The sequence below is a fragment of the Meleagris gallopavo genome, chromosome 6 (genome assembly GCF_905368555.1).
Source record: "Meleagris gallopavo chromosome 6, MGAL_WU_HG_1.1, whole genome shotgun sequence".
Lineage (NCBI taxonomy): Eukaryota > Metazoa > Chordata > Aves > Galliformes > Phasianidae > Meleagris > Meleagris gallopavo.
Genome location: NC_139409.1, coordinates 4,006,755 through 4,034,090, shown reverse-complemented (window position 1 = coordinate 4,034,090; position 27,336 = coordinate 4,006,755). Strand labels below are relative to the sequence as shown.

The 27,336-nt window shown below is 57.1% G+C and overlaps 7 protein-coding genes and 4 non-coding genes across 17 annotated transcripts in view; 3 read left to right on the top strand and 8 right to left on the bottom strand.

The window, feature by feature from the left end:
* Window positions 1-903: 903 nt before the first annotated feature.
* On the bottom strand, window positions 904-10,878 carry TBRG4 (transforming growth factor beta regulator 4). 4 transcript variants are annotated; one of them, XM_085226924.1, is made up of 11 exons: window positions 10,779-10,878; window positions 9,745-10,213; window positions 8,399-8,716; window positions 6,835-7,006; window positions 5,701-5,858; window positions 5,159-5,269; window positions 4,208-4,352; window positions 3,309-3,551; window positions 2,802-2,913; window positions 2,228-2,342; window positions 904-1,048 (listed from the first exon to the last, which is right to left on the bottom strand). In XM_085226924.1, exons 2-11 carry the CDS (start codon window positions 10,171-10,173, stop codon window positions 947-949), a joined length of 1,905 nt encoding a protein of 634 aa, XP_085083050.1. In that variant the 5' UTR covers window positions 10,174-10,213; window positions 10,779-10,878; the 3' UTR covers window positions 904-946. The 4 variants fall into 4 exon arrangements, with proteins under 4 accessions (XP_085083050.1, XP_085083051.1, XP_085083052.1 ...); XM_085226925.1 differs by having other exon boundaries at window positions 10,745-10,802; XM_085226926.1 differs by lacking the exon at window positions 10,779-10,878 and adding an exon at window positions 10,731-10,764.
* Window positions 1,142-1,277, bottom strand: LOC116216779 (small nucleolar RNA SNORA5). The gene has a single exon (XR_004160231.1). It is a non-coding gene; the product is annotated as a small nucleolar RNA SNORA5 (small nucleolar RNA).
* On the bottom strand, window positions 3,042-3,178 carry LOC116216780 (small nucleolar RNA SNORA5). The gene has a single exon (XR_004160232.2). It is a non-coding gene; the product is annotated as a small nucleolar RNA SNORA5 (small nucleolar RNA).
* Window positions 3,792-3,929, bottom strand: LOC116216778 (small nucleolar RNA SNORA5). The gene has a single exon (XR_004160230.1). It is a non-coding gene; the product is annotated as a small nucleolar RNA SNORA5 (small nucleolar RNA).
* LOC116216777 (small nucleolar RNA SNORA5) lies at window positions 7,761-7,902 on the bottom strand. Its single transcript, XR_004160229.2, has one exon. It is a non-coding gene; the product is annotated as a small nucleolar RNA SNORA5 (small nucleolar RNA).
* A 1,191-nt stretch (window positions 10,879-12,069) lies between the features above and the next one.
* LOC146544059 (cathelicidin-1) lies at window positions 12,070-13,557 on the top strand. The gene is made up of 4 exons (XM_085226930.1): window positions 12,070-12,378; window positions 13,033-13,140; window positions 13,225-13,308; window positions 13,402-13,557. Exons 1-4 carry the CDS (start codon window positions 12,211-12,213, stop codon window positions 13,486-13,488), a joined length of 447 nt encoding a protein of 148 aa, XP_085083056.1. The 5' UTR covers window positions 12,070-12,210; the 3' UTR covers window positions 13,489-13,557.
* Window positions 13,558-14,642: 1,085 nt separating this feature from the next.
* Window positions 14,643-15,745, top strand: LOC100538528 (cathelicidin-B1-like). The gene is made up of 4 exons (XM_003206910.4): window positions 14,643-15,133; window positions 15,234-15,326; window positions 15,427-15,507; window positions 15,589-15,745. The coding sequence occupies exons 1-4, from the start codon at window positions 14,672-14,674 to the stop codon at window positions 15,709-15,711; spliced, it is 759 nt and encodes a 252-aa protein (XP_003206958.1). The 5' UTR covers window positions 14,643-14,671; the 3' UTR covers window positions 15,712-15,745.
* A 238-nt stretch (window positions 15,746-15,983) lies between these two features.
* LOC100538374 (cathelicidin-2) lies at window positions 15,984-17,594 on the top strand. Its single transcript, XM_003206909.4, has 4 exons — window positions 15,984-16,160; window positions 16,925-17,032; window positions 17,102-17,185; window positions 17,453-17,594. Exons 1-4 carry the CDS (start codon window positions 15,993-15,995, stop codon window positions 17,555-17,557), a joined length of 465 nt encoding a protein of 154 aa, XP_003206957.1. The 5' UTR covers window positions 15,984-15,992; the 3' UTR covers window positions 17,558-17,594.
* A 666-nt stretch (window positions 17,595-18,260) lies between these two features.
* On the bottom strand, window positions 18,261-19,754 carry LOC104911326 (cathelicidin-3). Its single transcript, XM_010712309.3, has 4 exons — window positions 19,455-19,754; window positions 18,691-18,798; window positions 18,523-18,606; window positions 18,261-18,424 (listed from the first exon to the last, which is right to left on the bottom strand). The coding sequence occupies exons 1-4, from the start codon at window positions 19,620-19,622 to the stop codon at window positions 18,329-18,331; spliced, it is 456 nt and encodes a 151-aa protein (XP_010710611.1). The 5' UTR covers window positions 19,623-19,754; the 3' UTR covers window positions 18,261-18,328.
* Window positions 19,755-20,096: 342 nt separating this feature from the next.
* On the bottom strand, window positions 20,097-22,115 carry LOC146544058 (uncharacterized). 3 transcript variants are annotated; one of them, XM_085226919.1, is made up of 4 exons: window positions 21,035-22,115; window positions 20,832-20,942; window positions 20,678-20,764; window positions 20,097-20,598 (listed from the first exon to the last, which is right to left on the bottom strand). In XM_085226919.1, exons 1-4 carry the CDS (start codon window positions 21,209-21,211, stop codon window positions 20,509-20,511), a joined length of 465 nt encoding a protein of 154 aa, XP_085083045.1. In that variant the 5' UTR covers window positions 21,212-22,115; the 3' UTR covers window positions 20,097-20,508. The 3 variants fall into 3 exon arrangements, with proteins under 3 accessions (XP_085083045.1, XP_085083046.1, XP_085083047.1); XM_085226920.1 differs by having other exon boundaries at window positions 20,678-20,761; XM_085226921.1 differs by lacking the exon at window positions 20,678-20,764.
* A 268-nt stretch (window positions 22,116-22,383) lies between these two features.
* The window catches only part of KLHL18 (kelch like family member 18), a 20,551-nt gene continuing 15,598 nt past the window's right edge, over window positions 22,384-27,336 (bottom strand). For both annotated transcript variants that reach the window (XM_003206908.5, XM_019616212.3), the window contains exons 8-10: window positions 26,315-26,419; window positions 25,916-26,027; window positions 22,384-24,389 (exon numbers count right to left, since the gene is read on the bottom strand). In XM_003206908.5, the coding sequence (XP_003206956.2) occupies window positions 24,003-24,389; window positions 25,916-26,027; window positions 26,315-26,419 (604 nt within the window). In that variant the 3' untranslated portion in view covers window positions 22,384-24,002. The remainder of the gene's footprint in view (window positions 24,390-25,915; window positions 26,028-26,314; window positions 26,420-27,336) is intronic.

The window sequence follows — 27,336 nt, the reverse complement described above, 5'->3', positions numbered from 1 at the left end:
GGTCCCTCAGTTTGCCCCATCCCTGCAGTGATTTGGGGGACGTTGGGGTGCTCCTTACACACCCCAATATGATTCCCACAGAGGACTCAGAGCCCCCCCCGCACCCCGAAGCGATGCTGCACACATTGGGGTCCCCCACGCCGAGGGAAGCAGGATGGGGCCCGTGTGCTGTTGCCATGGGAACAGCCCTTCTCCCATCTCCATGGCGATGGGGATGGGTTCCCTGGCAACCTTTACCCCCCTTCCTCCCCCCCCCCACAACGCCATGAGGTTGGGAGACCCCCGGATGGATGGATGGGCAGACAGCCCTTTGGACTGGGGGACAAAGGGGATGCTCAGCACCCACAGATCACTTTATCCTGGTTGGGGACCCTTCCCCCTATAGGGCCAGCCCCCCCCCATGGCACACCCCGTGCTGCTGCCTCCCACCCGGGCACGCAGCACTGCCAGCCCTGGCGTGATGCCGGTGCCAGGAACAGCGCTGAGCCGTGACTCAGCACCCGGCTGCGTCCCCAAATGGCGCTGATTGGGCACCGGCCAGAGGGGCAGAAAGGGATGCAGTGGGGGTAAGCGATGCCCCCACAGCCCAAACCCGTTTGCTCGTAGCCCAGATGGCCGCTTAATCCGCCCCCAAAGCCTTTCCTGGCAGCCAGCTCCGTGCGTCACGGCGAGAGGGCTTTCCTGTGCCCTCGTGCCCGGCTTCAGGGACAAGGGGGAGACTGGATGGAGGCTGTCCCCCATCCCCAGACTTAAAACCCATCACGGGGGGGCATCTGTGCCACCCTTGTCCACCCACCCCAGGAACACCGCCAACAAAAGCCCCGTTAAGAACAACAAAACCCCACTGCCCACCAGCACAGCCCCTCTCCACCCCACTCCCACAGGTTGGGGACACACAAGGGACACGGTACAGCAGAGGGTGGCTTTATTGAAACACAGCTTGGCACTAACTGGCCAGCTCCTTGGCCACCACCTTGTGGAGTTTGTCACGGAGGTACGCTGCCCGCTGCCGCTCCAGCTTCAGCTCCAGGAACTCATAGTGGGGGACCTGGGGAGGAGAGGAGAGGCAGTGAGCAACGGGGACATCGCCACAGGGACATCACGACGGGGACAACACCAAGGGGACGTGCTCAGTTCCCAACCATGTACGTGGCACGTTTTTATCCCCGCCATCCCACAGCAGGGATGTGGGGCCCATGAAGCACAGGTGATGCTGTGGCAGCCCTTGGGCCGGCGCACACCATGGCAGAGGTGGCACCGAATTTGACGAGGCTGCAAGGAGGGCATCATTCCCTTATCACAGCCTTGGTGGCATTGGGATGTTTCCTCAAACCACAAAGCATTGCTACGGGGCATTTCCTCAAATTGGGATGGCATAAAGCACTGCTATGGGGACTGCTTGCAGCCACCCCAGGGAAGAGAACGGATCCTTCCAGTTCTCAGTGATCTCAGAACTCTGAAACCCACTGAATTTTTCATCCCAGCTGCAGAGTACGTGCAGGGCTTCATGGTCTGCTTCCTCACATTTGCGCATCCCGGCCTCCCTGCCCAGCAGCACAGCAACCCCTGCCTGGTGAGGATGCATCACTTCTTCAGAGAGAAGCTGCAGCCAACCAGGAGGAGGGAACAGCACTGGGGTAGGCAATGAATGCTGTTTGCACAGCACTCACTTGTTCTGATGGCTCCAACCCCCCGGAGGGAGCAGACGGGGGGATCCCACCGCCCACCACCGCTATATTTAGCACAAGGCTTGAGCTGAAGGAAGCAGTTCCCTCCTCCTCCTCCTGTCTCCCCACCTGAATCTCTCCAGCCAGCGAGCGCACGAGCTGCACGGGCTTCACTTTGTATCAGCATCAAAGAGCAGCAGCTCCGTGCGAGGGGATGCAAATTTGGGCTGCTTGCAGGGAATGGAGCTTGATGTGGGGTGACAGTGCTGGAGGACACGTGGCACGCCGCCCTCCTGCCCCAATGGAGCCATCCCTGCCGGCTGCACAGCTCTGCCAGCACAGCTATAATTACCTCCGGGGGCTGAATAATGCATGGCCCCAATGGAGCGCAGCGCTGCGGCACAGGGATCAGCGTGTTAAGACCTTGTCTGCTGTCCTCCTCCATTACTGATCCCCTCTCTGCCCTGGGGCTGCCTGACAGGTGGCCCGGAGGGGATCACGGTGGCTAATCCCAGCACGGGGCCGCGGTCAGCACCGGGTGCAGAGGGCTGGATACTCACATCCACAACAAGGAAGCCGGCTGCCTGGATGTGACGCCGAGCCATGGCACAACGGCCCAGCAGCTCCTTGCTCCTGTTGCTGAAATTTGGGAATTCCCACCTGAGGAAGGCGACCCTGCAAGAGGGGTGGAAGGGAGCAGTGAGATTGGTGCTGGGCAACCTCAGCCTCAGAGCAGCTTTGAGCACTGATGGCTCAAACTTAGTTGATCCGCAGCCCACGCTGGATGGCAGACATTGCCTTTCCCAGTCAGGAAGGAGTCAGCTTGGCCCCTGGGCTCTGCGGGCAGCCAGGAACGGTGGCAGACAGTTGGCACAGGCTCTCTGTGGAGGACGTGCCAGACAGGGGAGGCTGCTGCCACAGCCGGCATCCTGCCCTGCTCCTTGCAACGTGACCCACGGCAGCTTGGCATGGTCCTACCCCCTTTTCTGTCCAGACAAGTGGACACAGCTGGGCACAGTGACCTTGGCACGCTGGCATCCCCACAGCACTGTCCCCTGCTGCCTGCAGTCAGCCACGGGGACAGCAAAGCCTTGTTTCTCCCACTGTGCCTGGTGCAGCTGAGCCCAAACCCACCTCCTGGCACCCGGCGGCAGCGGCTTTGTCCCTTCTGAGTGGGGCAGATGGGGAGCAGCAAAGTCCTTCAAGGGGAGAGGTTTATTTTCGCTGTTCAGTACCACTTCAGCATCTGCAGAGAGGAGGAAAAGGAAGGAGTCCTGAGGATGCTGTTCCATGGAGGCTGGGGATGCCCTCACAGTGGGGCTGACATGGGACACGGCATCCATCAGGCAGGGCCCCAACCACCTCCAGCACAATGCCTGTCTGTGGCACCATTTTGTCCCCAGGGTCCCACAGGAAGGGACGTGGGGCACATGGACTACAGCTCTGCTGTGGCAGCCGGATGGCCGGCCCTTGCCACGGAGGGGGAAGGGACTGAATTTGACAGGACTGCTTTGGTGAGGCAGAGGGATGTGAGGGTAAAGAACGAGAGGATAACCTCAGGCACAAAGCCTTAATGTTGATCCCCCTGCAGCATGCAGACCCCAGTGAGGCCCTGCTGCTCCAAGGAGAGGCTGTGCTCACCGATCTGCCAGCCGTAGATGGTGTGCACATCCCAGCGCCCGTTGTCCTGGCTGCCCAGCACGCCTGCCAGGGCCTCCCGCAAGCTGCTCTGCAGCAGGGTGACCTTCTCTGCTGCTGGCTCTGCAGCACTCAGCATCCCAGCCGGCAGGAACGGCCCCTGGTACTCAGGGCTCTCCAGCTTGGCAGCAGCATTGATTTGGATGAGCTTCATCCGCAAGTTCTGAGCCCTGGGGGACAGATCGCCTGGCAGGAGGAGAAAAACAAAGAGCTGATCCTGCGGCTTGCTCAGCTCATCCAATCAGGATTTCTGGTTCCAATCCCACTGCTGCTGCTCAAACAGGGCCTGATAATCCACCAGGATGGATCTCTAACTGCTGGCATCAAGATGCAGATCGCCACATACGTGCTGCATGGGCAGAAGGGGCAGCACTGCCTGAGCACAGGGCGAGACCCGGCTGAGCCCCTGCTTGGAGGGCACAGCCCCAGTGTCTGTGGCACGATTTTATCCCCGGGGTCCCATGGGAGGGGACGTGGGGCCCATGGACTACAGACGTTGCTGTGGCAGCCGGATGGCCAGTGCTCGCCATGGAGGAGGCAGAGACTGAATTTGACTGGGCTGCACCTCCCCCATGTGTGGCTAAGAAATACCAAGCCTTCCCCTCACGTCCAAGTGCTTGGGGAAAATGTGCAGGCAGCACTGGAGCCAAGAACAAAGCTGAGCCTTGGGGCATAAGAAAGCTGAGTGGCACCCTGCTGGGCTCAACCCCACAGGCACACTGCAGGGTAGACCAACCCCTCCAAGCTCAACAGCTGATCTCACAGCCTGTGCTGGCCAGAATGTAGATGCACCAGACCCAGTACTCCCACTCCCTGAGCTCTGGCTCCATGTCCCACCTTACCTTGGATCGCAGCGAGGAAGTTGGGTGCCAGCACATGCTGCAGGTAGGGAGGCTTGGCTTGCTGCAGCACACAGAGTGACCAGACCAGGTCGGTCAGCAGCTGGGGCTCCAGGCTGTCCAGCTGGCCCTGCAGCTCCTCATGGGCCTGCCAGAGCCAAAGCCACAGCTCAGCACATCTCTGCAGATGGCCCTGCTTCTGCAGTGCTTCTACTGGGCTATTTGCTGATAGAATTCAGGACTTCTCTACAGCTGCTTTGCTGCAGGTTCACAGTTCCAGGTGCTGGTGTTGGTTTTTTGTGTGTTTTGGTTGTTTTTTTTTTTGCAATGCCTCAAAAATCAATAGTTTTGCACTTGCTACAAAATCTCCCTTCATGCTGACTGTGATTAATGTTGGCAAAGAGTCCAGACCCCACTGCCAACCAGGGATGCTAACCCTTATCTCTGTGGCATGAAGGTCTCCCTCCACTTGGTCTCATCTCTTCACCCTGGGCTGCAGAAATCTCCCTGCAAAGCTCCCAGGCAGGGCAGCAGTGAACAGCTTTATAGATGGCAGCCTCCATCCTTCTCAACAGCACTGCCACACCCAGGGTTTGGATGGGCTGGGAGACCTCTGATCTGCTGAGAATGTGTAATCTTATGGCTTTGTTATGGAGCTAATTGCAGCAATCAGAGTTCAGGAAGGCACCTGAACAACCACGTGCTGCTTATGTCTGCTGGAAGAGCTAGCCTACAGGGAGTTGATGCTAGCCAGGGGCAAAACAGTTTGGTTGTCAGCCAGCACACAGCCACAGGGCATCAGTATGGGTTTTTCAGCCCGGCCTGAGCTCTGGGCTCCCCATTTCCATTTCCTGCACCCACTTGTGCTCCAGGTTATGCCAGGATATGTGCAGCCCTCCCACCGACTCCAGGGAGGAGGAAAGTTGACACAGAGGGGAAAAGGAGGCAGGTTACCATGTTAAAGAAGTCCTCGCTTCCGCTGGGCTGGAAGTTAAGGCGGGCAAAAGACAGGATGATACTGCACAGGTGGGCAGTGGACAGCTGCTTGGCATTGTCCAGGGCATACTGGAAGACAGAGAGAGCAAAACCAGAGGTTGAGAAATGAGTACTGACAGAAAAAGATTGCAATCATCCAAGGAGATGCCCAGACCCATGACAAGATGGGAACAAGAAGGAGAGGATCTTTCAGTGCCTCCCTAGGATTTTATCTTGGCACAGGGGAAAGCTGTGAGTGGAAGCAGAGCTCTGTAATATCCCCATTTGCCTGGTGCAGGCACAGGTGCAGCATCAGAATGGAACAGAGACTGGGAGCTGCCTGGGGAACGCAGCACTCTGGAGCAGAGGCTCAGAAAGAGCTGAAGCTGACCCCAGAGCCGTGTGGATTCTGACTGCTGACTGCAGTGGAGCATCTCTAGAAAGAGAAGAATTGTTCTGGGTGTCACAGTCATACTGGTACCAGCAGTACCAGCAGCTACCCAGGCCCTTTGCCTCCTCACCTGAGAGATGGCCTCAAACAGGGGCAGGCTGAGCCACTTGAGGAGGGCGAAGGAGCGGATGCAGCGCGTCACCTCGACGGGTGTCATTGCAGAAACGTGGGGCTGCAGGTCAGTGGCTATCTTCTGGAAGACCTGGGGCTGGTGGAAATTCAGTTTTCCTTAAAGGAGCAAAAGAAAGTGGCAGCCACTGACACAGAGCCGGTATGGGAGCTGTGATTCATGGCCCTGCCCTTTCTCACCCAGCCAGGTCCTGCTGCTCCCACCAGCTCTCAATCCAGCATTCCCAACACTGAGCTGCTACAGCCCTGAGCCTGCAAGAGACAGTACTGCTCCCAAACTACTGGACCACCACCTTGGGGATATTATGGGGGCTGCTGGGCCTCCTGTGTCACAGAAGGACATCCAGCAGGGATCTGGAGGCTGTGATGTGGAACATCCACCCCTTACTTCCCTTTAAACTCATTCCAGATTTATCAACTGAATAGCAAGATGGTAACATCAACACAATAAGCATGAGCTCCTTCCAAGGCCAGGCCTAGCAGGTTGATTTCTTTTTATTAAAGAACATCCAACCCATGACAACCACACTGCCCCAGTGTTGGACAGATCTGTTCCCACCACCAGAAACCAGACAGTGAAATGAAGAGCAGCTTCATCCCAATTTCTGGACAGGAACACATGGAAACACATAGAAAGAAGGGAAGAAAAACCAAAGCACCAAGGATGACAACACACATTATCAGTTAGTGGTGGCCAGTGGCTAACAGAGCTGATTTGCACCAGGTCTGTCACCACCCATATCTGAAGGCTTTGGTCTACCCTGTGGCCAGGAACGCAATAAAGGTGGCTGTCACAGTGCTGGCTGTCTGCAGCACTTGTACCTAAGGCACCATGCCACTTCTCAAATATTAATCATGTTGCCACTGGGACACCTTGGGTGAAAAGAAACCAATTATTTTAATGCCACTGCCCTGTGTGCTGGAAGGAAAACCAGGGCAAAGGGGGCTCGGGGGTGAGAGCAGCGAGGAACAGAGCCACACTAAGCACAGTGCTGCCACACAGAGGGCTCTCTCTGACTTATGCAAGCACAGTAATGCCCAACTCAAAGGGTCACCATACAACCAAGCCGCTTACCATAGGCGAAAATCAGGTCCATCAGGATGCTGAGGTTGAGCTCTGAGTGCTTCTGAATCAGGTGGTACGACATGGCACGGAGCAGAGGCACGCTGCGCCGGTTCTGGTACGCCAGAGCCAGTGTGATTTTCCTTATGTCCTCAGGGCTGAACTGCTCAGCAAGCTCCAGAGCCTGGTAAGAAACACTGAGACATAGAGAGGCAGGCACAAAGCAAACTCCGCTATGTGGAGCGGGACGTGCCGTCCTCCGGGAGGCTGCTGGCAGAGCCCCTCCAAGGACTGCAGGGTTTTCATACATCCTAACGCTGGCATGCAACAACTGATGCAGGAAACGTTGCTGAATCACTGCCTTGCTTCCCACTGTAACTCCTGTTTTCATCTGCCCAACACAGAATGGTCTGGGTTGAAAAGGACCACAATGACCATCTAGTTTCAACTCCCCTGCTATCTGCAGGGTCACCAACCAGCAGACCAGGCTGCCCAGAGCCACATCCAGCCTGGCCTTGAATGCCTGCAGGGATGGGGCATCCACAACCTCCTTGGGCAACCTGTTCCAGTGCCTCACCACCCTCTGAGTGAAAAACTTCCTCCTAATATCTAACCTAAGCCTTCTCTGTCTCAGTTTAAAACCATTCCCCCTTGTCATGTCACTGTGCACCCTCGTAAACAGCCGTTCCCCCTCCTGTTTATACGCTCCCTTCAAGTACTGGAAGGCTACAATGAGGTCTCCCCAGAGCCTTCTCTTCTCCAAGCTAAAAAAAGCCCAGTTCCCTCAACCTCTCCTCATAGGAGAGGTGCTCCAGCCTCTGATCATCTTAGTGCCCCTCCTCTGGACCCGCTCTAAGAGCTCCACATACTTCAGCCATCTGGAGTTCCAGCTCTGCATAAGCTGACAACCCCACAACAGCGTCCTGCTTTGGCACGTGCAATGTCTGCAGCATTTATTTATCCCCAGGGTTGAGGGAGAACAACAGTGGGGCCCATGAGCTGCAGGGGTTGTTGCTGTGGCAGCTGTTTGGCCGGTCCCCAGCGTGGGGCTGGACAAGGACCGAATTTGACGCAGCTGCAGTCATGGCCCCGCGGCAGTTTCAACCCAAAAGACATTTCCCTACTCCTGGAAGTGACAGAAAGAGGGACCCACTGGAGTGCAGACCTCCCTGCAGACTCTTTGCTCACAGCCTGACTTTCACGGAGGACGATGCTTTTGGCAGTGACTTTGTGCTGCCTCTGCAAGTTACCGCCTGCCAGCTGAGCTAAGGTAATTCTACCACAAAGCTAAGGTAATTCTAGCTGCAAGGCAAAGCACATCAGCCCAGTCCACCTCTGAGCAGCTCAGACCAGCGCAGCTCTGAGAGCTCCCACGTGTGAGCTCCCCATCTGTGTGGCTCCAAAGAGGAAAACGTTTCTTTTAAGCACCTTTGCACATGGGAAGCAACCTGCATCCTCTGCAAGACAGGCTGTCAGGAACGTGCTGGTGGAGCAGTGCCCACAGAGGACTTCCCTCACACTGTCATACCCCCAGGAGACATCCCACCCAAAGGGAACGGAGCACCCAAGCCCATACCTTGTCCTCTAAACGGTCCATCAGCACTGAGGAGATGTGCCCAACCTTGGCAATCAGCATCACCACGGTTCTGGTGCCCTCTAGTTCTGTCCACCGCAGCTCCAGCTTCTTGATGACCTCGTTGAGCAGTTTGCTCTCCTTGCCCTGCTTGACAGCCAAGAACTCTGCCAAGGAGGCGAGCTGACGGAAGGTGAGCCGCCGCAACCGCCACAGCACCTCGTGCTCCACAGACTGCATCTCCCTGCTGCTGCTCCCCATCCCCAGCGAATACAGGCTCTTCAGGAGGCCCACCAAGGTGTTATTCCACACCTGAGATATCTGGGAGGCAAGTAAAAATATCTAAGTAGATTTTTACCCTTCTCTGGAGGTGCACGCACCTAAATTTCCCCGTGGCATGGCTGGAATATGACCTCGGTGAGCAGTGAAACAAACGAGGCAGAATCACAGCCAGTGATGCTCAGGGCAGGATGGACCAGGTGGCCTCCAGCAAACAGATTCTTTAACTGCCCTGCCTGCCCCAACTCCAGCACTGCAACATCCTAAAACTCAGGGATGGCTCAGTGCTTGGCTACAAGAACGACTTGAATGCTCTCAGGGTAATCCTGAAGTGGAAATCCCAAAGCAGGATGCAGCTGAGAAAGCAAGCAGAGCTTCTGGTGTCCAAACCACGCAGACTGCTCTCCCTGGTCTGACCTTGTGTGCTGCGTCAGCCCAGACCCTAATGTTCAAAGCCTCCAATTTGGTGACACGGGGATGTTGCAAGGCGATTAATTTTAGTCACAGAATCACAGAATGGCTTTGGTTGGAAGGGCTCTCAAGGATCACGAATCTCCAATCCCCTTGCCACAGGCGGAGCCACCAACCTCCCAGTTTAATACCAGACCAGGCTGCCCAGGGCCCCATCCAACCTGGCCTTGAACACTTCCAGTCCCTGTGCATCTACACAATGACTTCTTACATCAAGTTAGCTGCATATTGCAGGAAGAGCTCTTTGGAGAGAAACAATTGTGTTCGCAGTGACTTTGTTTGATTATATCCCAGCTAGATGTGTTCCTATCCACTTCCCTTTTGGAAGCAAGGCCATGCTGCTCAGCTTCTTGCTCTCCCAGCACAGCAGCTTGGCTTTCCTAGCTCTGGGGTCCACCCTCTCTGCTGAACCACAGACACCTGCATCCTTTTTTTTTCTGTGTGACCTGATGCTGATACATCTCTGCCACCAAGTGTAGAGAAGGTACCAGCTGTGAAAATTCACAAGGGAAAGGTAAAGGCAGCACTTGCTGCTCCAGGCCAGCCTTCCCAGACCCATTCTTTCTCCAAACTGCCTCCATCACAAGAAGGGAACTCACCTGAGAATCCACGATCTCAGTAAGCTGCTGAAATCGTTCATCTTGCAGAATGTCCCCTGTTTCCAGGTTCTTTTCCACTGCAAGCCGAGAAAGTCGAGTAACCACCAGCGAAGCTTGGTTGCTATTTAGAGAGTGAAGTTCAGCTAGCTGGAAGAGTTCCTGAGGACTTGTGGCTGCCTCAATGAGATTCAGGATTGCTCTGTGCTCTGAGTTACTGTTTTCTTCCACCTGCTCTTTGACAGAGAATCTGTCTGCGTTCCAGGCGGAGGGGACGGAGGTGTGGATGGAGGCAAGAGGCGTGTGTGGCAGGGCTCTGGCTGCTGGCAGCTTCCCATTGGGCAGCAGCAGAGTGGCCGGGGCAGCAGCAGGAGCGCAGGTGAAGGTGATGAGGTGCCGCCAGCAGCAGCGCTGCACCAGCCGGGCTGCCATGGCGGGGATCTGAGGGGCTCAGCACTGCATCTTGGGGAGGCTGGAGGAGGGAAAGAAAGGCTTTAGGAAGGGGAAGGTTCAGGGAGAACGAGGAGAGGTAAGAGGTTTAAAGCTGCAGTCACAGAAGCATAGAGCATCCCTATGAAAACCCCCATGGAATAAAATTGAAAGGGACCCACGTGGACAGACCCACGGTATCACTTTGGTTGGGAGATGCCTCCAGGGTCACCAAGTGCATCCATTAACTCAGCACTGCCAAGCCTATCAGTAAACGACGTCCCTCAGCACCACATCCACACGTCCTTTAAATATCCCCAGGGACGGGACTCCCCTACTTCCCGGGGCAGCCTGTTCCGATGCTCCACAACGCTAGATCCTTCACAACGCCCCACCCAAACCTCCCCCGGCGCAACCTGAGACCTGGGCCTCCCCGCCCCGTCAGCCGAACCGGCCGAGCTCCCGGCCCGGAGGCTGCGCCGAACCCGCAGCGCCTCAGAGGCCGTAGCCCTTCGGAAACCCCGATCCTGGCCTGCACGCAGCTCCCCGAGAACTCGAACCCGCTCCCGATCACCCCGAGTCGCGGAACCACAGCCATCCGCGCTGACCTCGCCCGGCCCCGCCGCACGCCGGCCCGGCAATGAGACGAAGTGCGCATGCGCTCCGGCGCAGCATGATGACATCATCACAGCGCAGCCATTTTCTATTGGCTGAACTCCCCTTGTTCCCCGACAGAATCGAGCGCGAAAGAGGAAGCACTTCCGGTTCGCGGCTGACGGGCGCCGCCATTTTGTGACGGGTGCTGTGCACGGGGTCGGGTCTGTGCACGCGGCTCTGGCCGGGTTCGGTCCGGTCAGGTCAGCCAGGCCACAGCCCCGAGCCCGGCTGTGGGAACGGAGAAACCAAACAGAGCTCGGGGAGGTACACTGGCAGGCGGAAGGCAAATAAAAGGAGATTTATTACTGGGCACGCCCCGGTGCTGTTTGCTCAACCGAGCAGTGACAGGACAAAGGGAAGAGCTTTAAATGAAAAGAGAAGAAATTGAGGTTCGGCATCAGGAGTGTGTGCGGCCGTCACAGCCCTGCAGAGCTCAGCGCCGGGCTGGATGTGGGCACGGGGCTGTGGGAGGAGATCCCTGCACAGCTGGGCTGTGAGGGCTCTTCCAACCATTGAGGGGAGGCCTTGCTGCTCGCTGCAGCTCCCTGAATGGAGACCGAACTGTGGTGGGGGTCGGCCTCTCCTCACAGGTGACAGTGATAGGATGAGAGGGAATGGCCTCATGTTGTGTTAGGGGAGGGTCAGGTTGGGTAATGGGAGAAAATTCTTCTCTGAACGAGCAGAGATGCAGTGGCACAGGCTGCCCAGGGTGGTGGTGGGGTCACCATCCCTGGAGGTGTTCCAGAAACATGGAGATGTGGCACTGAGGGATGTGGGCAGTGAGGTGAGCTGGGGTTGGAATTGGGGATCTCAGGGGTCTTTTCGAGCCTTAATGATTCTTTAATTTGTGATCTTTGTGAGGGCTCATTTTTGCTACGGGTGGCAGCTATGAAACAGGAGACCGGGCTGCAACCTCTGTGGGAACCTGACCCTTTGCTGAACTATCTCAATAAAATGTTTAAGAGAATTTCCCGTGTTGGGTCATGACTGGCTTCCAGCCACCATTCTTATTCTCTTTCTTGTGAGAACACAGTGGTGATGAGCTTGGAGATGACCCCCAGCAAAATGCTGGCTGCCATGATGCATCCCTTCAGCCTCACTACTCAGAGCTGAACAAACCCCAGCGCCCTCAGCTGCACCTCACCAATCCTGCCCTCCAGACCCTTCACCATCCATACTCTGCAGCACAGGCAGGGATGTGGGATGTAGCCTGGAGTGGGACAGGGCCCCACAGCCCATGGGCACAGCCACATCCCCACCACAGCTTTTCCTCCACAGATAACTGCCACGTTGTGGCTGCTCCTCCTAGGCCCACGTTTCCGCGTTGCCCAACTTCAGGGCCAATAAAAGGCATTGGGAGCAGTGAGTGGGCACGGGGCGAGGATGCTGAGCTGCTGGGTGCTGGTGCTGGCGCTGCTGGGGGGGGCCTGCGCCCTCCCGGCCCCCCTGGGCTACTCCCAGGCTCTGACCCAGGCTGTGGACTCCTACAACCAACGGCCTGAGGTGCAGAATGCCTTCCGGCTGCTCAGCGCCGACCCCGAGCCCGGCCCGGTGAGTGCGTGTGGGGACAGCGTGGGGACAGCATGGGGATATCAGGGAACAGCATGGGGAAACCTTGAGGACACTATGGGAGATACTGGGGACATCCTGGGGATGGTGTGCAGACATTATGGGGACAGTGTGGGGACACTGGAGAACGGAACATCATGGGAACATCTTGGGAACGGCATGGGGACATGGGAGGGACACCATGAGCAGAGTGTGGGGATAGTATGGGAACATCGTGGGGACAGCATAGGGACAACTTGGGGATAGGATGGAGACACAGTGTGAACAAGTTGGGGACACTCTGGGGAATAACATGAAGGTATCCTGGGGGCATCATGAGGACAACATGGGGTCAGCATGGGGATGGCATGGGGACATCAGGGAGACACAGTGGGGACACTTATGGGGACACTGTGGGAATGTCGTGGGAATGTTCTGGAGGCATCCTGGGAAAATCCTGGGGCCACCTTTGGACATCAATGGGACATCATGGGGAAACCCTGAGGAAGGCGTGGGGTCAGCATGAGGACATCATGGGGACAGCCAGGGGACACGAAGAGCGGAACGCAGAGCTGCTCCCCCCCGCCGGCACTGAGCCGTGCCCGGAGCAGCCGGGGGTGCCGGGTGGCTGCCACCACGCTGTCCCCTGCCCCACAGAACGTCCAGCTCAGCTCCCTGCGCAACCTCAACTTCACCATCATGGAGACGCGGTGCCAGGCGCGCTCGGGCGCCCAGCTCGACAGCTGCGAGTTCAAGGAGGACGGGGTGAGCACCGTGCTGGGCTGGTGGGTGCTGGGGGGCTCCCGGGGGGAGGGACAGCCCCGTGTTCAGTGTCCCCACTGCTCACAGCTCGTCAAGGACTGTGCTGCGCCCGTGGTGCTGCAAGGCGGCCGCGCCGTGTCCGATGTCACCTGCGTGGACTCCATGGCTGATGTGAGTGGGGACACAATGGGGGGTGGTCCCAGGGGTGTTTGGGACCCCCTACACCCCTATATCCCCTGTTGATGACAACACTTCTCCCCACAGCCTGTCCGTGTCAAGCGCGTCTGGCCGCTGGTCATCAGGACTGTGGTTGCGGGATACAACCTCTACCGGGCAATCAAGAAGAAATGAACTGTCCCAGACCCACTGCCACCACTGTCCCCTTGCTGCCTTCCATCCAATAAAGGTGTTTCCCGGCCACTCTCTTTTCTGTGTCTCTTCTGAGTGACACTGATGGGGATGGTTCTTGGGATATCTAGGGGAAGTCCCGTGTTGCCCAAATGGTGCCAACTGCTCCCCACTGTATTCCTGAACATGATCTGGGGTCTGGGGACTGCCAAGAGGACCTCAGATGTGGATGTGGCAGCTGGGAGTCCGCATTTGGAACCTCATACTGGGAACCCCACATCTGGGACCCTGCGCATGTCCAAGACCCCCTCTCGTCCCTTTATTCATCATCTATGGTGTCACCTCATGCTCCCCAGCTGCCCCCTACCATGGCCCCTTCATCCTCACCCTGTTCTCCTCTTGGTGTCCCCAGAGTCTCCCCAGAGTGTTCCCATGATGTCCATGAGGTGTCCCCACCGTGTCTGCACTGTGTCCCCACGAAGTCCACACAGTGTTCCCATGATGTCTTTATGGTGTCTCCAGGATACTCCCAGGATGTCCTCTCAATATCCCCAAGATGTCCCCAGCGTGTTTCCATGGTGCCTCCATTAATCTCCATGCTACCCCATGCCTTCCCCAGCATGTCCCCATTACGTCTCCATTCTATCACCAGGCTGTCCCCGTGCTGTCCTCTAGACATCCCAAAAATGTCCCCAGGATGTCCCTCATCTGTCCACCTGTTGTCCCCATTATGTCTCCATGCTGTCACTGAGCTGTCCGCACACTGTCCTCAATACATCCAATAGTGTCCCCATGATGTACCCAGGCTGTTCCCATACCATGCATTGGGCCTGGTGCCAGAGGCGCCGTGCTGCAGGGTGGCTCCTGCAGAGCTGTGGACAGATTTATGGCCTTCAGTGGAACTTCCCAGGTGTGCCACCACCCAATGTGACTGGCGTGGACCCAGTAGGCTTGATGCAAGACTTGGCCATCCTCTCCTATGCCGCAAACATCCTCATGTACTGGAAATCCCCGGTGCCATCGTGGAGATGGGGGGGTTTGTTGACCCTCTTAGAGGCTGGGCTGCCCCCAGGTGCAGGGTGCGGGGATTCCTGGGAACGCCCCAAGATGTTGGGATGGCCATAAAGGGGCTCCAGCAGCACCAGCACAGCGCTCATCATCGCAGAGGAGGAGGTTGCGGGTGGTCATGAGCAGGATGTGGCCCTCCGAGGTGCTGCTGCTGCTGCTGCTGCTGCTGGGGTCATCCAGAGCTGTCACACCGGGGCTGGACGTGTCTGCTGTACCGGGGCTGGATGGATCGATCCCACCAGGGTTGGATGGATCTGTCCCATCAGGGTTGGATGGATCTGTCCCATCAGGTTTGGATGGATCTGTCCCACCAGGGTTGGATGGATCAATCCCACCAGGGTTGGATGGATCAATCCCACCAGGGTTGGATGGTTCTATTACACCCAAGCTGGATGGTTCTATTACACCCAAGCTGGATGGACCCATCACCCCAAAGCAGTATGGATCCATCTCACCATCCTGGCCCTGGCGCTGGTCCACCTACCTGGATGCCATCCTGGCAGCCGTGCGGTTGCTCAACCAGAGGATCTCAGGTCCATGCACCCTACGGCTGCGGGCAGCACAACCCCAACCCGGCTGGGTGAGTGCTGGGGTGTTGGATCTCAAGGCTGAGGGCTGGTTTGGAGGGTCTGTGGGCCTCGGGGTCTCATCCCATCCCTTTGGTTCTTGTCCCCTTGCAGGTGGGAACCCTGAAACGTCGGCGGGAGGTGAGCTTCGTTGTGGAGGATGCCCCGTGCCCACCTGGGGTCGACTGCAGGAGCTGCGAGCTGGGGGTGAGGACCCATCCCATGGGGGCTGAGGGTTGGTGGGTGGCCAAGAGAGAAACTGAAGTCATGGTGGGGTCTGCCCCACACAACCCTTCGCTCCCCACAGGCCCTGCAGCGCTGCGTGGGCACCGTATCCATGGAGCAGCAGCCCACTGCTGAGCTGCGCTGCGGACCACTGAGGGTGCAGGTGAGAGACCTCATCCCCCACCATGGGGCCACCAAGGTTCCCTCATCGCCCCGAGGGTCACAAAACCTCTTCTCCCTGCAGCCCATCCGCAACTGGTGGACCCGCATCCGGGAGTGGTGGGATGGCATCAGGAAGCGCCTGCGGCAGCGCAGTCCCTTCTACGTCCGTGGACGTCTGAACATCACCAGCACGCCCCAGCCATGAGCAGCCCCAGCGTGGCTGTCACCAAGTGTCCCCAATAAAGGTCCTTTCAGCCTGCTGTGGCCGTGTGTGTGTGTCCCTGTGGTTGTGCCGTGAGCTTGTCCCCGTAGCCATGACCCAAAGGGAGAGGGGCACGGAGCAAAGCAGGGGATGTGCCCCGTGCCTTATGCGGACAGCCACGTCCCCACTGCAGATAACGGCCGCATTGTGGCTTCTCCTTCCTTCTTGCCCAACTTTGGGGCTGATAAAAGGCACTGGGGGCACGGGATGGGCACAGGGTGAGGATGGCGAGCTGCTGGGTGCTGGTGCTGGCACTGCTTGGAGGGGTCTGCGCCCTCCCGGCCCCACTGAGCTACCCTCAGGCACTGACCCAGGCTGTGGACTCCTACAACCAACGGCCTGAGGTGCAGAATGCCTTCCGGCTGCTCAGCGCCGACCCCGAGCCCGGCCCGGTGAGTGCGTGTGGGGACAGCGTGGGGACAGCATGGGGAGATTGGGAGGACAGCACGGGGATAGAATGGGGATAGAACGGAGACACAATGGGGACACTGTAGGAGCACCTTGGCAAATATCCTGGTGACAACGTGAGGACAGTAGGGGAACCATGGGGACAACTGTGGGACAGCATGGAGATATCATGGGGACACCCTGAGGACCCGATGGGGAGATATTGAGGACGTCTTGGGGAACTCATGGAGATAGCGTGGAGACACGATGGGGACGGCATGGTGACACTTTGGGGAACATCATGGGTTGGAAATCCTGAGGTCAGCCTGGAGACGTCCTGAGGACATCCTAGGAGCAGCATGGAGACATAATGAGCACATCTTGGGGAACATCTTGGGGTCAGCATGGGGACAGCGTGGGGATAGCATGGGGTTATCAGGAGGACACAGTGGGAACATCTTGGGGACCCCTTGGGGACACTGTTGGAATACTGTGCAAACACTCTGGGGACATCATGGGGACACTATTGGGATGACAAGGGGACAACTGTAGTACACACTGGGGACATCCTGAGAGTACCATGGAGATATCACAGGGAGATCATAGAGAAACTATGGGAGCACCTTGGAGATTTCATGGGGACACCATGGGGAGGTCATGGGAATATTGTGAGGACGCTTTGGGGACACCAAGGGGGTGGTTGGAGGGGGCTTTGCTCTATAGGGAGGACGTGACCCCTTGGTGACCCCTTGGTGACCACTCCTCACAGGGTGTCGATCTGAGCACGCTGCGGGCGCTCAACTTCACCATCATGGAGACAGAGTGCCTCCCAAGGGCACCGATGCCCATCAATGACTGCGACTTCAAGGAGAATGGGGTGAGGATGGGAGGGCTGTGGTGGGGAGGGCAGCTGGGGAGCGTGAGGTGACACAGTGCGTGTCCTCAGGTCATCAGGGACTGCTCGGGGCCGGTGACCATCCTGCAGGACACCCCCGAGATCAATCTACGCTGCAGAGATGCCTCATCAGATGTGAGTGTGGGGTCCATGGGGTGGGATGCTGATGCTGGCACCTTTAATCCTGCCCCACACTCTGAGGGGTCCCTGTTCTCAGAAAGCTTTGGGGTTGCTCTGATGTCTCCGTGATAGGGATGATAGAGAAAGGGATGAAGGGTCCCGGGCATGTGCACGGTCCAGACTGTGGGGCTCCAGATGCGGGGTCCCAGGTATGGGGCTCCAGATGTGGGGTCTCAGAGGCGGGCTTCCACTGCCTCAGTGACACCAGCCTTCACCCCACAGCCCGTTCTCGTCCAGCGGGGCAGATTTGGCCGCTTCCTGAGCAAGTTCCGGCGTTTCCGCCCTAGGGTCACCATCACCATCCAGGGCAGCGCGCGCTTTGGCTGAATGAATAAATGGGGCCACGTGTGGCCACCGAGTGTCATCTGGGCTCTCCTCTCACTGCCTGATGGGGAAACTGAGGCACGGGGTTGGAGGTCACCACAGTCACCATGCACGGCCCCAAGCGCCATGAGGACATTTCCTATCAGGGGGATGATGCCATTAGGGCCCCATTCTTGTCCTCTGTAACAAGGGTTGTTGAGCCTCTCGGCCCTGATGAGCATTTTCCCATCCAACCCATCACTGTCTCGTGGTGTTTTGTCCTCAAACACTGGGGCTCTGAACCCAAGGCCACCCTCATGCTGCAGACCCATCCAGGGGCATCCAGTGTTGTCCCCAGCCTTGCCACCGAGGCTGTCAGCAGCATTTTAGGATGGGGACGTAGGGATGCATGGGGATCTCATGCCATGGGAGCTGGAGGGCTGTGGCTGCAGCAGGGCCCTGAGGACATCCTCCTCATGTCCCCTCTTTTCCCCTTACATCCCCTACAAAGGCCTCATGGACTCATGCAGCCCTGTGCACACCCCCAAGCACTGCATACTGCAGTCTCCCGATGCCCAGCCCACATCTGGAATCTCCTTGGGTGTCCCCAGGTCCCAACCCCATGCTGTGGGACAGGATGGGCAGCAGGTGGCACCGTGGGGACAGCATGGGGACTGTCCCCATCAGCATCACTCACAGGAGAGACACAAAGCAAAGACACAGCATGGCCAGAAAACAGCTTTATTGGGTGGGGGGCTGTGGAGGGACAGGGGTGACAGTGGCTCTGAGGACAGCTCATTTCCTCTTGATGGCTTTGTAGAGGTTGATACCCGCAGCCACTGTGTTGATGGCCACCGGCACCAGCGGCCAGAAGCGCTTGACACGAACGGGCTGTGGGGAGAAGTGTTGTCATCAACAGGGGAATGGGATCCTGGCCGTAGGGGGTCCCAAACACCCCTGGGACCACCCCCCATTGTGTCCCCACTCACATCAGCCATGGAGTCCACGCAGGTGACATCGGACACGGCGCGGCCACCTTGCAGCACCACGGGCGCAGCACAGTCCTTGACGAGCTGTGAGCAGTGGGGACACTGAACACGGGGCTGTCCCTCCCCCCGGGAGCCCCCCAGCACCCACCAGCCCAGCACGGTGCTCACCCCGTCCTCCTTGAACTCGCAGCTGTCGAGCTGGGCGCCCGAGCGCGCCTGGCACCGCGTCTCCATGATGGTGAAGTTGAGGTTGCGCAGGGAGCTGAGCTGGACGTTCTGTGGGGCAGGGGACAGCGTGGTGGCAGCCACCCGGCACCCCCGGCTGCTCCGGGCACGGCTCAGTGCCGGGCGGGGGGGAGCAGCTCTGCGTTCCGCTCTTCGTGTCCCCTGGCTGTCCCCATGATGTCCTCATGCTGACCCCACGCCTTCCTCAGGGTTTCCCCATGATGTCCCATTGATGTCCAAAGGTGGCCCCAGGATTTTCCCAGGATGCCTCCAGAACATTCCCACGACATTCCCACAGTGTCCCCAAAAGTGTCCCCACTGTGTCTCCCTGATGTCCCCATGCCATCCCCATGCTGACCCCATGCTGTCCTCATGATGCCCCCAGGATACCTTCATGTTATTCCCCAGAGTGTCCCCAACTTGTTCACACAGTGTCTCCATCCTATCCCCAAGTTGTCCCTATGCTGTCCCCACGATGTTCCCATACTATCCCCACACTCTCCTCATGGTGTCCCTCCCATGTCCCCATGCCGTTCCCAGGATGTTCCCATGATGTTCCGTTCTCCAGTGTCCCCACGCTGTCCCCATAATGTCTGCACACCATCCCCAGGATGTCCCCAGTATCTCCCCATAGCGTCCTCACGGTTTCCCCATGCTGTTCCCTGATATCCCCATGCTGTCCCCACGCTGTCCCCACACGCACTCACCGGGCCGGGCTCGGGGTCGGCGCTGAGCAGCCGGAAGGCATTCTGCACCTCAGGCCGTTGGTTGTAGGAGTCCACAGCCTGGGTCAGAGCCTGGGAGTAGCCCAGGGGGGCCGGGAGGGCGCAGGCCCCCCCCAGCAGCGCCAGCACCAGCACCCAGCAGCTCAGCATCCTCGCCCCGTGCCCACTCACTGCTCCCAATGCCTTTTATTGGCCCTGAAGTTGGGCAACGCGGAAACGTGGGCCCAGGAGGAGCAGCCACAACGTGGCAGTTATCTGTGGGGGAAAAGCTGTGGTGGGGATGTGGCTGTGCCCATGGGCTGTGGGGCCCTGTCCCACTCCAGGCTACATCCCACATCCCTGCCTGTGCTGCAGGGCATGGGGTGCTCTGGTTGAGAGGCCACATGGCCACAAAATGGCCCCCAGGGAACAGACGGCAGTGACAGAGCTGGGATGGAGGGATGGATCAGACTCCGTCCCATTACAGTCTGGATCCCAGGGACAGAGGAGGTTCCTGGCACCCCCAGACCCATGGGACAGCTGCCATTGGGTTCAAGAACTCCTTCCCATCCCTGTCCCCACTTCCTCGTGAAGGCTTTTTGACCCACCCACTCCCACAAGCCATTTCCCGTGCAACTCCCCACCATCTCCACAGCATTCTGTCCCCAAACCACAGGGGCTGTGCTCCCAGGTACCTCCCATGCAGCAGCCACGGTCCGTTCCTGTTCCCTGCAACAGCCCCCCAGGCTCTGAGCCAGACGTGTGCAGCAGCCCCGTATGCTGCCATCTGTTATCAGCCCAAGGGTTGGCCAACGTGGCATTGGCAGTTGGGATGGAGATGCTGCACGTGGGGCTGCAGCCACCCCACCGTGACCCAAAAGCTGCGGGTTTATGCAACCTCATTTCCATTCTACTGCAGGATGGCGGGATGGGGGCGAGGCATCACACACACAGCACAGCCCTGGAACATCTTTATTTCAATCTCCGGGTCTATGGGATGGGGTCCATGGATGAGGTCTGCATGGCCCCTGCTGCAGGACGGATGCGCTCGTGGGCTTCAGGATGGCACCAGCTCCCTGAGGCCAACGGCTCGTGGGGTGGCAGGACTGTGCCGGCTTCTGGAGCGGGGCTGCCCTGAGCTGCTGGCCTGAAGGATAAGAAATGGGGGTGGGCTTCAGCCCCAAAGTGCAGGGGATGCAGGGAGGAGGAATTCACGCAGCCCTCACCGTCTGCTGGCTGCACTCCAGCAGCGACAGCGGCACGTCAGGCAGGAAGGCAAAGACGGAGATCTGGGCCACGCAGTGCTGGACCTGCTGCAGGATGGGGGGATCAGGAGGGAGCAGTGCTGGGAGGGGGTCCCACACCGTGCCCCACACCCACCTGGCCCGGCCGGGCTCTGCATGCAGCACCGCGTGGCGCAGTGGGGCCGGCAGGGCAGGCGGTCTCACGGGCAGTGAGATTGATGGTGAAGTGCGTGCCCCAGTCAAACTTCTGCAAGGAAACGACGTTTGCTGGGCATTTGGCCCAACAAGAAGGCTCCCTCTTCCCCAAAACCCAGCGGGGAACCCGAGCGAGGCTCCTACCGTCCTGGTGACTCCTTGCAGCTTGAGCAGCCTCAGCCCGCTGCCCGCATCGCGCCCGTGTGCCTCCAGCACGCTGCGGGCCAGCTCGCGTGGTGTGGGGGGCAGTGGGGCGGTGGATAACGGGGCGGTGGGCAGCAGCACACCCAGCAGCAGCACACCCAGCAGCAGCACATCCATGGGGCTTCGCTTCCAGGATAAACACAGGGCTGGGCGGCACGCACGGGAAGGGATCGGGTTGCTGCTGTTTTTCTTGGAGAGCCGCAGCAAAGAGAAGCTTTGTGGGGTTTGTTCCCATCCTCCTCCCTCGGCAGCTGGAGAGGCGGTGGGAATTAGAAGGGCTTTGCTTTAGGGCTGCACGTTTTGCCACGCGTGGGGTGCAGAATCCCAGAAGCACAGGGGTTGGAATGGACTTCTATAGAACTTCTGGTCCTACTCCCCCTAAAGCAGGTTCCCTGGGCAGGTCGCACAGGAAAGCACCCAGGTGGGTTTTGAACATCTCCAGAGGAAATAACATCCCCCCTGTCTTCTCCAGGCTGAACAGACCCGGGGCTCTCAGCCTTTCCCCATCAGTTTCCTGTCTGCCTGGAACCGGGGAGCTCAGCAATGGGCCCAGTGCTCCAGATGTGGCTTCACCCGGGCAGAGCAGAGGGCAGGAGAACCTCCGTTGCCCTGCTGGCCACGCTGTGTGCAGTGCACCCCCCAGAGTCCCACTGCAACGCACTCAGGGTGACCATGAGCCGGGGACAACAGTTGTGGTCAATGGTTGGCCAACTGCTGGTCAACCACAACACCCAGCTCCTTCCCCACAGAGCTCCTTTCCAGCTCACCCCAACCTATTCTGATGCGTGCAGTTATTCCCCCCCAGCCGTAGGACCCCACACTCGCCCTTGCTGAACCTCACCATCCTCCTCTCTTCCCAACTCTCAGCCTCCCCATGTCTCACTTTCCCAAATGCAGAGAGCACAACCCCACATGGAGCCCCAGAGTTATTCCGAGTCCCTCTCGCTCTGCTCAGAGCTAGGAGCTGATGCTTGCACAAACAAACGTCTGTTCCCTGCCAGAGCCTGCAGCCAGGCAGCTCCCAGCTGGAAGCCTTCCCACTTCCTTCCAAGCCTCCTGGCAGGGAGGGGATCATGCAGATCCAGGGCTAAAGCTGCTGCCCAAAGCTCCCCCGTCTTCTCTCCTCCCACCCAGGAGCAAGGTGAGGATGCCAAAGCAGCTTCATTTCCATTGCAATACTCATGTTTTGTTTTGTTTTTCCTTTTTAAAGTGTCTTAGCAGCACGGAAACCTCACAATGAATTCACCAAGTGAACCCATCCACTGACGTACGTATACAGAGGAAATACATACTGACAAACCACATTTATAGCCAGATATGCTCATTATATATACCTAAAATATACACAGTACCTGAATATATAGACATCCACATATACACCCAAAGTTAAAATCCCGAGCTGGGAGTCAGCTATGAAGGAGAAGCATGGGTTTGGGTGGGGGGGCACCAAAGCTCCTGGAAACACAGGGCAGCAGTGAGCCCCCCACTGCCTGCAGCGGGCGTAGTGTTGAGGGGCTCCCTGCCCTGTGGCTGTGCTGGTGGGCAGGGAGCCGTGGCTCTCACCATTCACATTCATGCAGGGGAATGCTGGAGGGCTGATGCAGGCAAGTGGTGCTTGGTGGGTTTGGTTCTGGGGAGGACCAAGCCAGCAGCAGCAGCTCCCTTTGGCTGCAGTGAAAATAGGGTTGAAACTAGCAAAGGGAGGGCTGGAAGTGGTGCTGAGCCCAACAGGACAAGCAGGGACATGGGGCAGCACCCGCAGCCCTGCCACGGTTTGGCCACAGGAAGTTTCCTTGCGTGGCTGCCATGAAATAAGCACATTGCCAAGACCTTTCCCAGCACAAAAACCCCAAGACGTTGATCTCACACATGCTGAGGAAGTGTGGTTTCCCACCAGCGCCTTGCAGGGATGCTGCTGCAGGTTTCTCTGCTCCCCAGAGCTGAATTGCAGCTGCCCCAACACAGCCACAGATCTCCAGTGCTGTCAGAAACAGAGGCAGTGATCCCTCTCCTCCTTAAAGATCCCGGCCACTCTGTGTCAGCTGCCTCACATACTAACGTAGAAAAGCCAAAGCTTATTTTTGGTGACATCTATTGACCATTACGGGGTATCCTGCCAATTAACACCTTGGTTTGCCTCCTCTGTTGAAATCCTAAGGCTGTTGCTTAGTGTGGTTGACATTTGGCATTCTTCCTCCAACGTTTGCTAAAATGCTCCGATGGTTTAACCGACTTTTCCTCCTCCCAGTTTCTCCATCGTGTGGCTCTTGTGGAGAAATTTTCCCCATCTAAGCCGAAGAAAGCATTTGGAGAAGCCAGCAGTGGCTTGTGCAAGAAGCACCCGAACTTGCAGAGCCTGGATATGGTCTTACGGGCCTACTTTGGTAGGCCTGCTTTGGTAGACTGGGTAAGATCTCCACGTGGCCAGCATTAAGCTGAAACAACCCAAAAAAGACCACTGCTGATCAAACTTTTGGGATACCGGGGTCCTTGCTGCTGACAGAAGGTGTACAGGTGTTCTTCAAGCCACAGAAGCAGCAGTGTCAAAATGAGGACTGTTCCCTCCCAACCCACAACACCACTTCCCAGCGTAGGCCAAAGAACAGCCAACAAGGCTCGGTGCTGTTGGGGAGAGGAAGGATTTGCTCAGCTGTGGGTCTGTGCAGAGGCAAAAGCGGGAGGAGGGCAGCTCCTTGCTCCTAGCAGCACGTTCACACTCGCATCGTAGTTCAAAAAAACGTCGATCCTTCTGGAGCCTCAGCCCTAGAGCCAAGGGTGGGGGTGGTCGTGTCAAGTTTTGTGTGTGTTTGAGCACCTGGAGATGGATCTCTGGCTATCAGGGCGGGAAACGCCGGCTGGAGCTCTCCCACGATTGTCGGTTACAAGACAGCTCCTCACTGCCGCCTCCTCAGATGGTCAGCAGAGGGATGCAGCCCACGCCAACCCCCCCCTCGTGGCAAACCATCGGGGCCATGAACGTCCAACGGTTGGTCTCCGGGTCGTACATCTCGACCGAGCTGAGGTTGGACTGTCCGTCGTAACCCCCAACGGCGTAGAGGCGGCCACAGTTTGCAACCAGGGACACTCGGCTCCGCCGGGTGTTCATGGGGACAATCAGATACCACTGATCTGCCACAGAGCTGTACACTTCAGCTATGCTGAGGAAGGCAGAGCCGTCGTAACCCCCGCAGACAAACATCTTGCTTCCCAGCGAGGCCGCCCCGTGGCGGCAGCGTTTGTTGAGCATGCTGGCCACCGGGTGCCAGGTGGCCGTGTGTTGGTTGTAGTACTCCACCTACAGACACAGGGATGGCACAGCATCAAGGGGAAGCTCAAGGCAGACATCCAACAGCATACAGAGACATCAGACGCTTCCGTCAGCCAACGGCAAGCTCTGGTGAAAATGGTGGTACCGGAGAATCGTGGAATCACTTGAGTTGGAAGGGAACTCTAAAGGCCACCTAGTCCTGCTCCTCTGCACTGAGCAGGGACACCCACAGCTCCATCAGGTGCTCACAGCCCCATCCAGCCTGACCTTGTTTCTTGATTTCATATATTCCAATTCCATAATGCTACTCAGCTTTTTTAATGAGTTGGGTGCCGCCAGCCACTGCTGTACAAACCACAGAAAATGCAGCTCCCTTTGCCTCCTTCCCCATTCATCAGCTTCTGGGTTGTGTTTTAAAGAGGTACAGGAACCTCAAGCTGCACCAGGGGAGTTTCGTGTTGGCTCTTAGGGAAATTTTCTTCTCCAGAAGAGTTGTAATGCAGTGGCACAGGCTGTCCAGGGGGCTGATAGAGTCACCATCCCAAGCGTTCAAGAAATCTGGGATTGGCAGTGAGGGTCAGTGGGCACAGTGAGGTGGTTTGGTGCTGGACTTAAATTATCTTACAGGTCTTTTCCAACTCAACGATTCGATGATTTCTAGGTAGCAAAAGGAAAATTTACCATTTTCCTCCTGCGTGCAAAATTATGTGGGTGCCCCAAAACAGAAACAACCGAAGCTGTGAGACCAAAGGGTGTGTGCCCAAGCTGTCCTCAAAGATCTCTCTAAGTGAGACTCCCTGCTTTCTTGCAGCACATTGCAGTGGTTACACGAGGAGACAAAAGGAAAGAAGAGAGGAGCGGAGTGGAGCAGAAACCCCCAACTGCCCCCCAGATCAACACCATTTTGTATCCCCTGTGGTTCTGGAGAGACCATTAGATGGACCCCTCCTGCAAGAACTTCAGCACTGCTCCAAACTCATCCAATTCAGGAATGAGCTGAGACAAGCAGATTTGCAGATCTTGGCTCTGCTTTACTTCAGGCTGCAGACAATCATCTGCACTTGATCTGCTGGGCGAGGTGGAAATAGTTATTGCTGCTCCCTGCAAATCCCTTAATTACAACTTTCTGAGGGCAGCACATGAATGAAAAGCCAGTTCAGATACTGCTTCCTGCATTCTCACTCCTAAGCAGATGAATGAGCCTTGTCTGTCCCACACTAAATCCTGCTTCAGGGGATACACAGGGAAGAAGCACTCACTGCATGAACAGGGAACGGCTGTTTACGAGGGTGGATAGTGATAGGACAAGGGGGAATGGTTTAGGTTAGATATTAAGAGGCAGTTTTTCACTCAGAGGGTGGTGAGGCACTGGAACAGGTTGCCCAAGGAGGTTGTGGATGCCCCATCCCTGCAGGCATTCAAGGCCAGGCTGGATGTGGCTCTGGGCAGCCTGGTCTGATGGCTGGTGACCCTGCACATAGCAGGGGGGTTGAAACTAGATGATCACTGTGGTCGTTTTCAACACAGGCCATTCTATCATTCTATGGACTTACACTGTTGAAGATCTGGAGGCCGTCGTGCCCTCCTGACACGTAGATCCTGCCCTCAAACACAGTGACACCAGCAGCGCTGCGGTTGGAGCTCATGGGGGTCACCACTGTCCACCTTGCCAAGAGAGGAGAGAGGTTAGCACAGCAAGCAGCTGCTCCACAGGCTGTCACAGCTCTGCAGGCCTTTCCAGAGCTGGCTTTCAGTACCTCTCCCTTCACTTCTTACTGTCTATAAATCATTGCTTTAGTCTGCTTGCACCTCCTGCTGGGAGGGACATCCTACAGAATACTTTCCACCTAACTTCACGACGTTTCTTTTATTGACAGGGCTCTATTACATCGTGCGTGGCACACCCCTGGCAGCAGCAAGAGGATAAGCTGTATGGCACACAGAGCTCTTACTTGTTTGTTTCTGGAGAATAGGATTCCACGGAGTTGAGTGACGAGTTTCCATCGTATCCGCCGCAAACGTAGATCTGCCCGTCCAGCACCACCGTTCCCATCGCACTGCAACAAGCAGCAGAACCACCAGATGCTTTGGCATGGCCTTACAGTCTACAGTGTGCCAAATCCACCCAGTCTGCCTCATCTGTTGTCTACAAACACCAGCTTTACAACGCTGGGTCTCCTGAGGGTACTGATTTGGGGCTCGAACTAAATGAGGCTTAAGGTCTCTGTCCCTGGAGGCGCACAAGAACAGTGGAGATGTGGTCAGTGGGCATGGTGGGGTTAGGTTGGGGGGTGGACTTGGTGTTATCAGTGATCTGTTCCAACATTAATGACTCTTTTCTACAGCCAGAGGCACTGCCACACAGCTTCAGGACACACAGGAGGTGCTGTCAGATGTACAGCTGGTTCAGTGAAGGTGCCTGACCCCGTTGAAACACCATCACACAACACCTTCTAAGTTGCCTATTTGGGTCCAAAAGGCTACCAAATGGGATGCTTCAAGTAAGAGACTAGAATCCCACTTTTGAAAGCGAACTCAAAAAACCTCTTTCTAGAACCTTGGCAACACAATTCTCAAGGGCAGAACCTCAGCACTACTTCAAGAGTCAAGGGATTTATACAGAAGCTGAGATTTTCCAGGCTGGATGTGGCTCTGGGCAGCCTGGTCTAGTGGCTGGCGACCCTGCACACAGCAGGGAGCTTGAAACTAGATGAGCATTGTGGTCCTTTTCAACCCAGGCCATTCTAAGATTCTATGATTTTCCCCTACACAAGGGCATCTGACACCCGTTCTGCTTGGCTTTGGCATGGACAAACACAAACATGGAAGAGCATCTGCCTCTCATTGTGGGAAAAGCTCCCAGGAGCCTCAATGCTATGGAAAAACTGAGCTTTCCTGCTACAAATTATAAATGTGGGTGATCTCACAGGATGGAAACGGTTCTAGGAATTTAGATGTACCGTGCCTATGAGCC

Coding starts and splice junctions, on each gene's coding strand:
- TBRG4 (XM_085226924.1), bottom strand. CDS start 10,173: ATGGCAGCCCGGCTGGTGCAGCGCTGCTGCTGGCGGCACCTCATCACC. Junction 5,270..5,700: donor TGTTTGAGGCCATCTCTCAG/GTGAGGAGGCAA, acceptor TCTGTCTTCCAG/TATGCCCTGGACAATGCCAA. Junction 3,552..4,207: donor CTTCCTCGCTGCGATCCAAG/GTAAGGTGGGAC, acceptor TCCTCCTGCCAG/GCGATCTGTCCCCCAGGGCT.
- LOC146544059 (XM_085226930.1), top strand. CDS start 12,211: ATGCTGAGCTGCTGGGTGCTGGTGCTGGCGCTGCTGGGGGGGGCCTGC. Junction 12,379..13,032: donor CCGACCCCGAGCCCGGCCCG/GTGAGTGCGTGT, acceptor CCTGCCCCACAG/AACGTCCAGCTCAGCTCCCT. Junction 13,141..13,224: donor GCGAGTTCAAGGAGGACGGG/GTGAGCACCGTG, acceptor CACTGCTCACAG/CTCGTCAAGGACTGTGCTGC.
- LOC100538528 (XM_003206910.4), top strand. CDS start 14,672: ATGAGCAGGATGTGGCCCTCCGAGGTGCTGCTGCTGCTGCTGCTGCTG. Junction 15,134..15,233: donor CACAACCCCAACCCGGCTGG/GTGAGTGCTGGG, acceptor GTCCCCTTGCAG/GTGGGAACCCTGAAACGTCG. Junction 15,508..15,588: donor GCGGACCACTGAGGGTGCAG/GTGAGAGACCTC, acceptor TTCTCCCTGCAG/CCCATCCGCAACTGGTGGAC.
- LOC100538374 (XM_003206909.4), top strand. CDS start 15,993: ATGGCGAGCTGCTGGGTGCTGGTGCTGGCACTGCTTGGAGGGGTCTGC. Junction 17,033..17,101: donor GCGACTTCAAGGAGAATGGG/GTGAGGATGGGA, acceptor GCGTGTCCTCAG/GTCATCAGGGACTGCTCGGG. Junction 17,186..17,452: donor GCAGAGATGCCTCATCAGAT/GTGAGTGTGGGG, acceptor TTCACCCCACAG/CCCGTTCTCGTCCAGCGGGG.
- LOC104911326 (XM_010712309.3), bottom strand. CDS start 19,622: ATGCTGAGCTGCTGGGTGCTGGTGCTGGCGCTGCTGGGGGGGGCCTGC. Junction 18,607..18,690: donor GCGAGTTCAAGGAGGACGGG/GTGAGCACCGTG, acceptor CACTGCTCACAG/CTCGTCAAGGACTGTGCTGC. Junction 18,425..18,522: donor GCGTGGACTCCATGGCTGAT/GTGAGTGGGGAC, acceptor TTCTCCCCACAG/CCCGTTCGTGTCAAGCGCTT.
- LOC146544058 (XM_085226919.1), bottom strand. CDS start 21,211: ATGGATGTGCTGCTGCTGGGTGTGCTGCTGCTGGGTGTGCTGCTGCCC. Junction 20,765..20,831: donor GCAGAGCCCGGCCGGGCCAG/GTGGGTGTGGGG, acceptor CCCATCCTGCAG/CAGGTCCAGCACTGCGTGGC. Junction 20,599..20,677: donor TGGAGTGCAGCCAGCAGACG/GTGAGGGCTGCG, acceptor CTTATCCTTCAG/GCCAGCAGCTCAGGGCAGCC.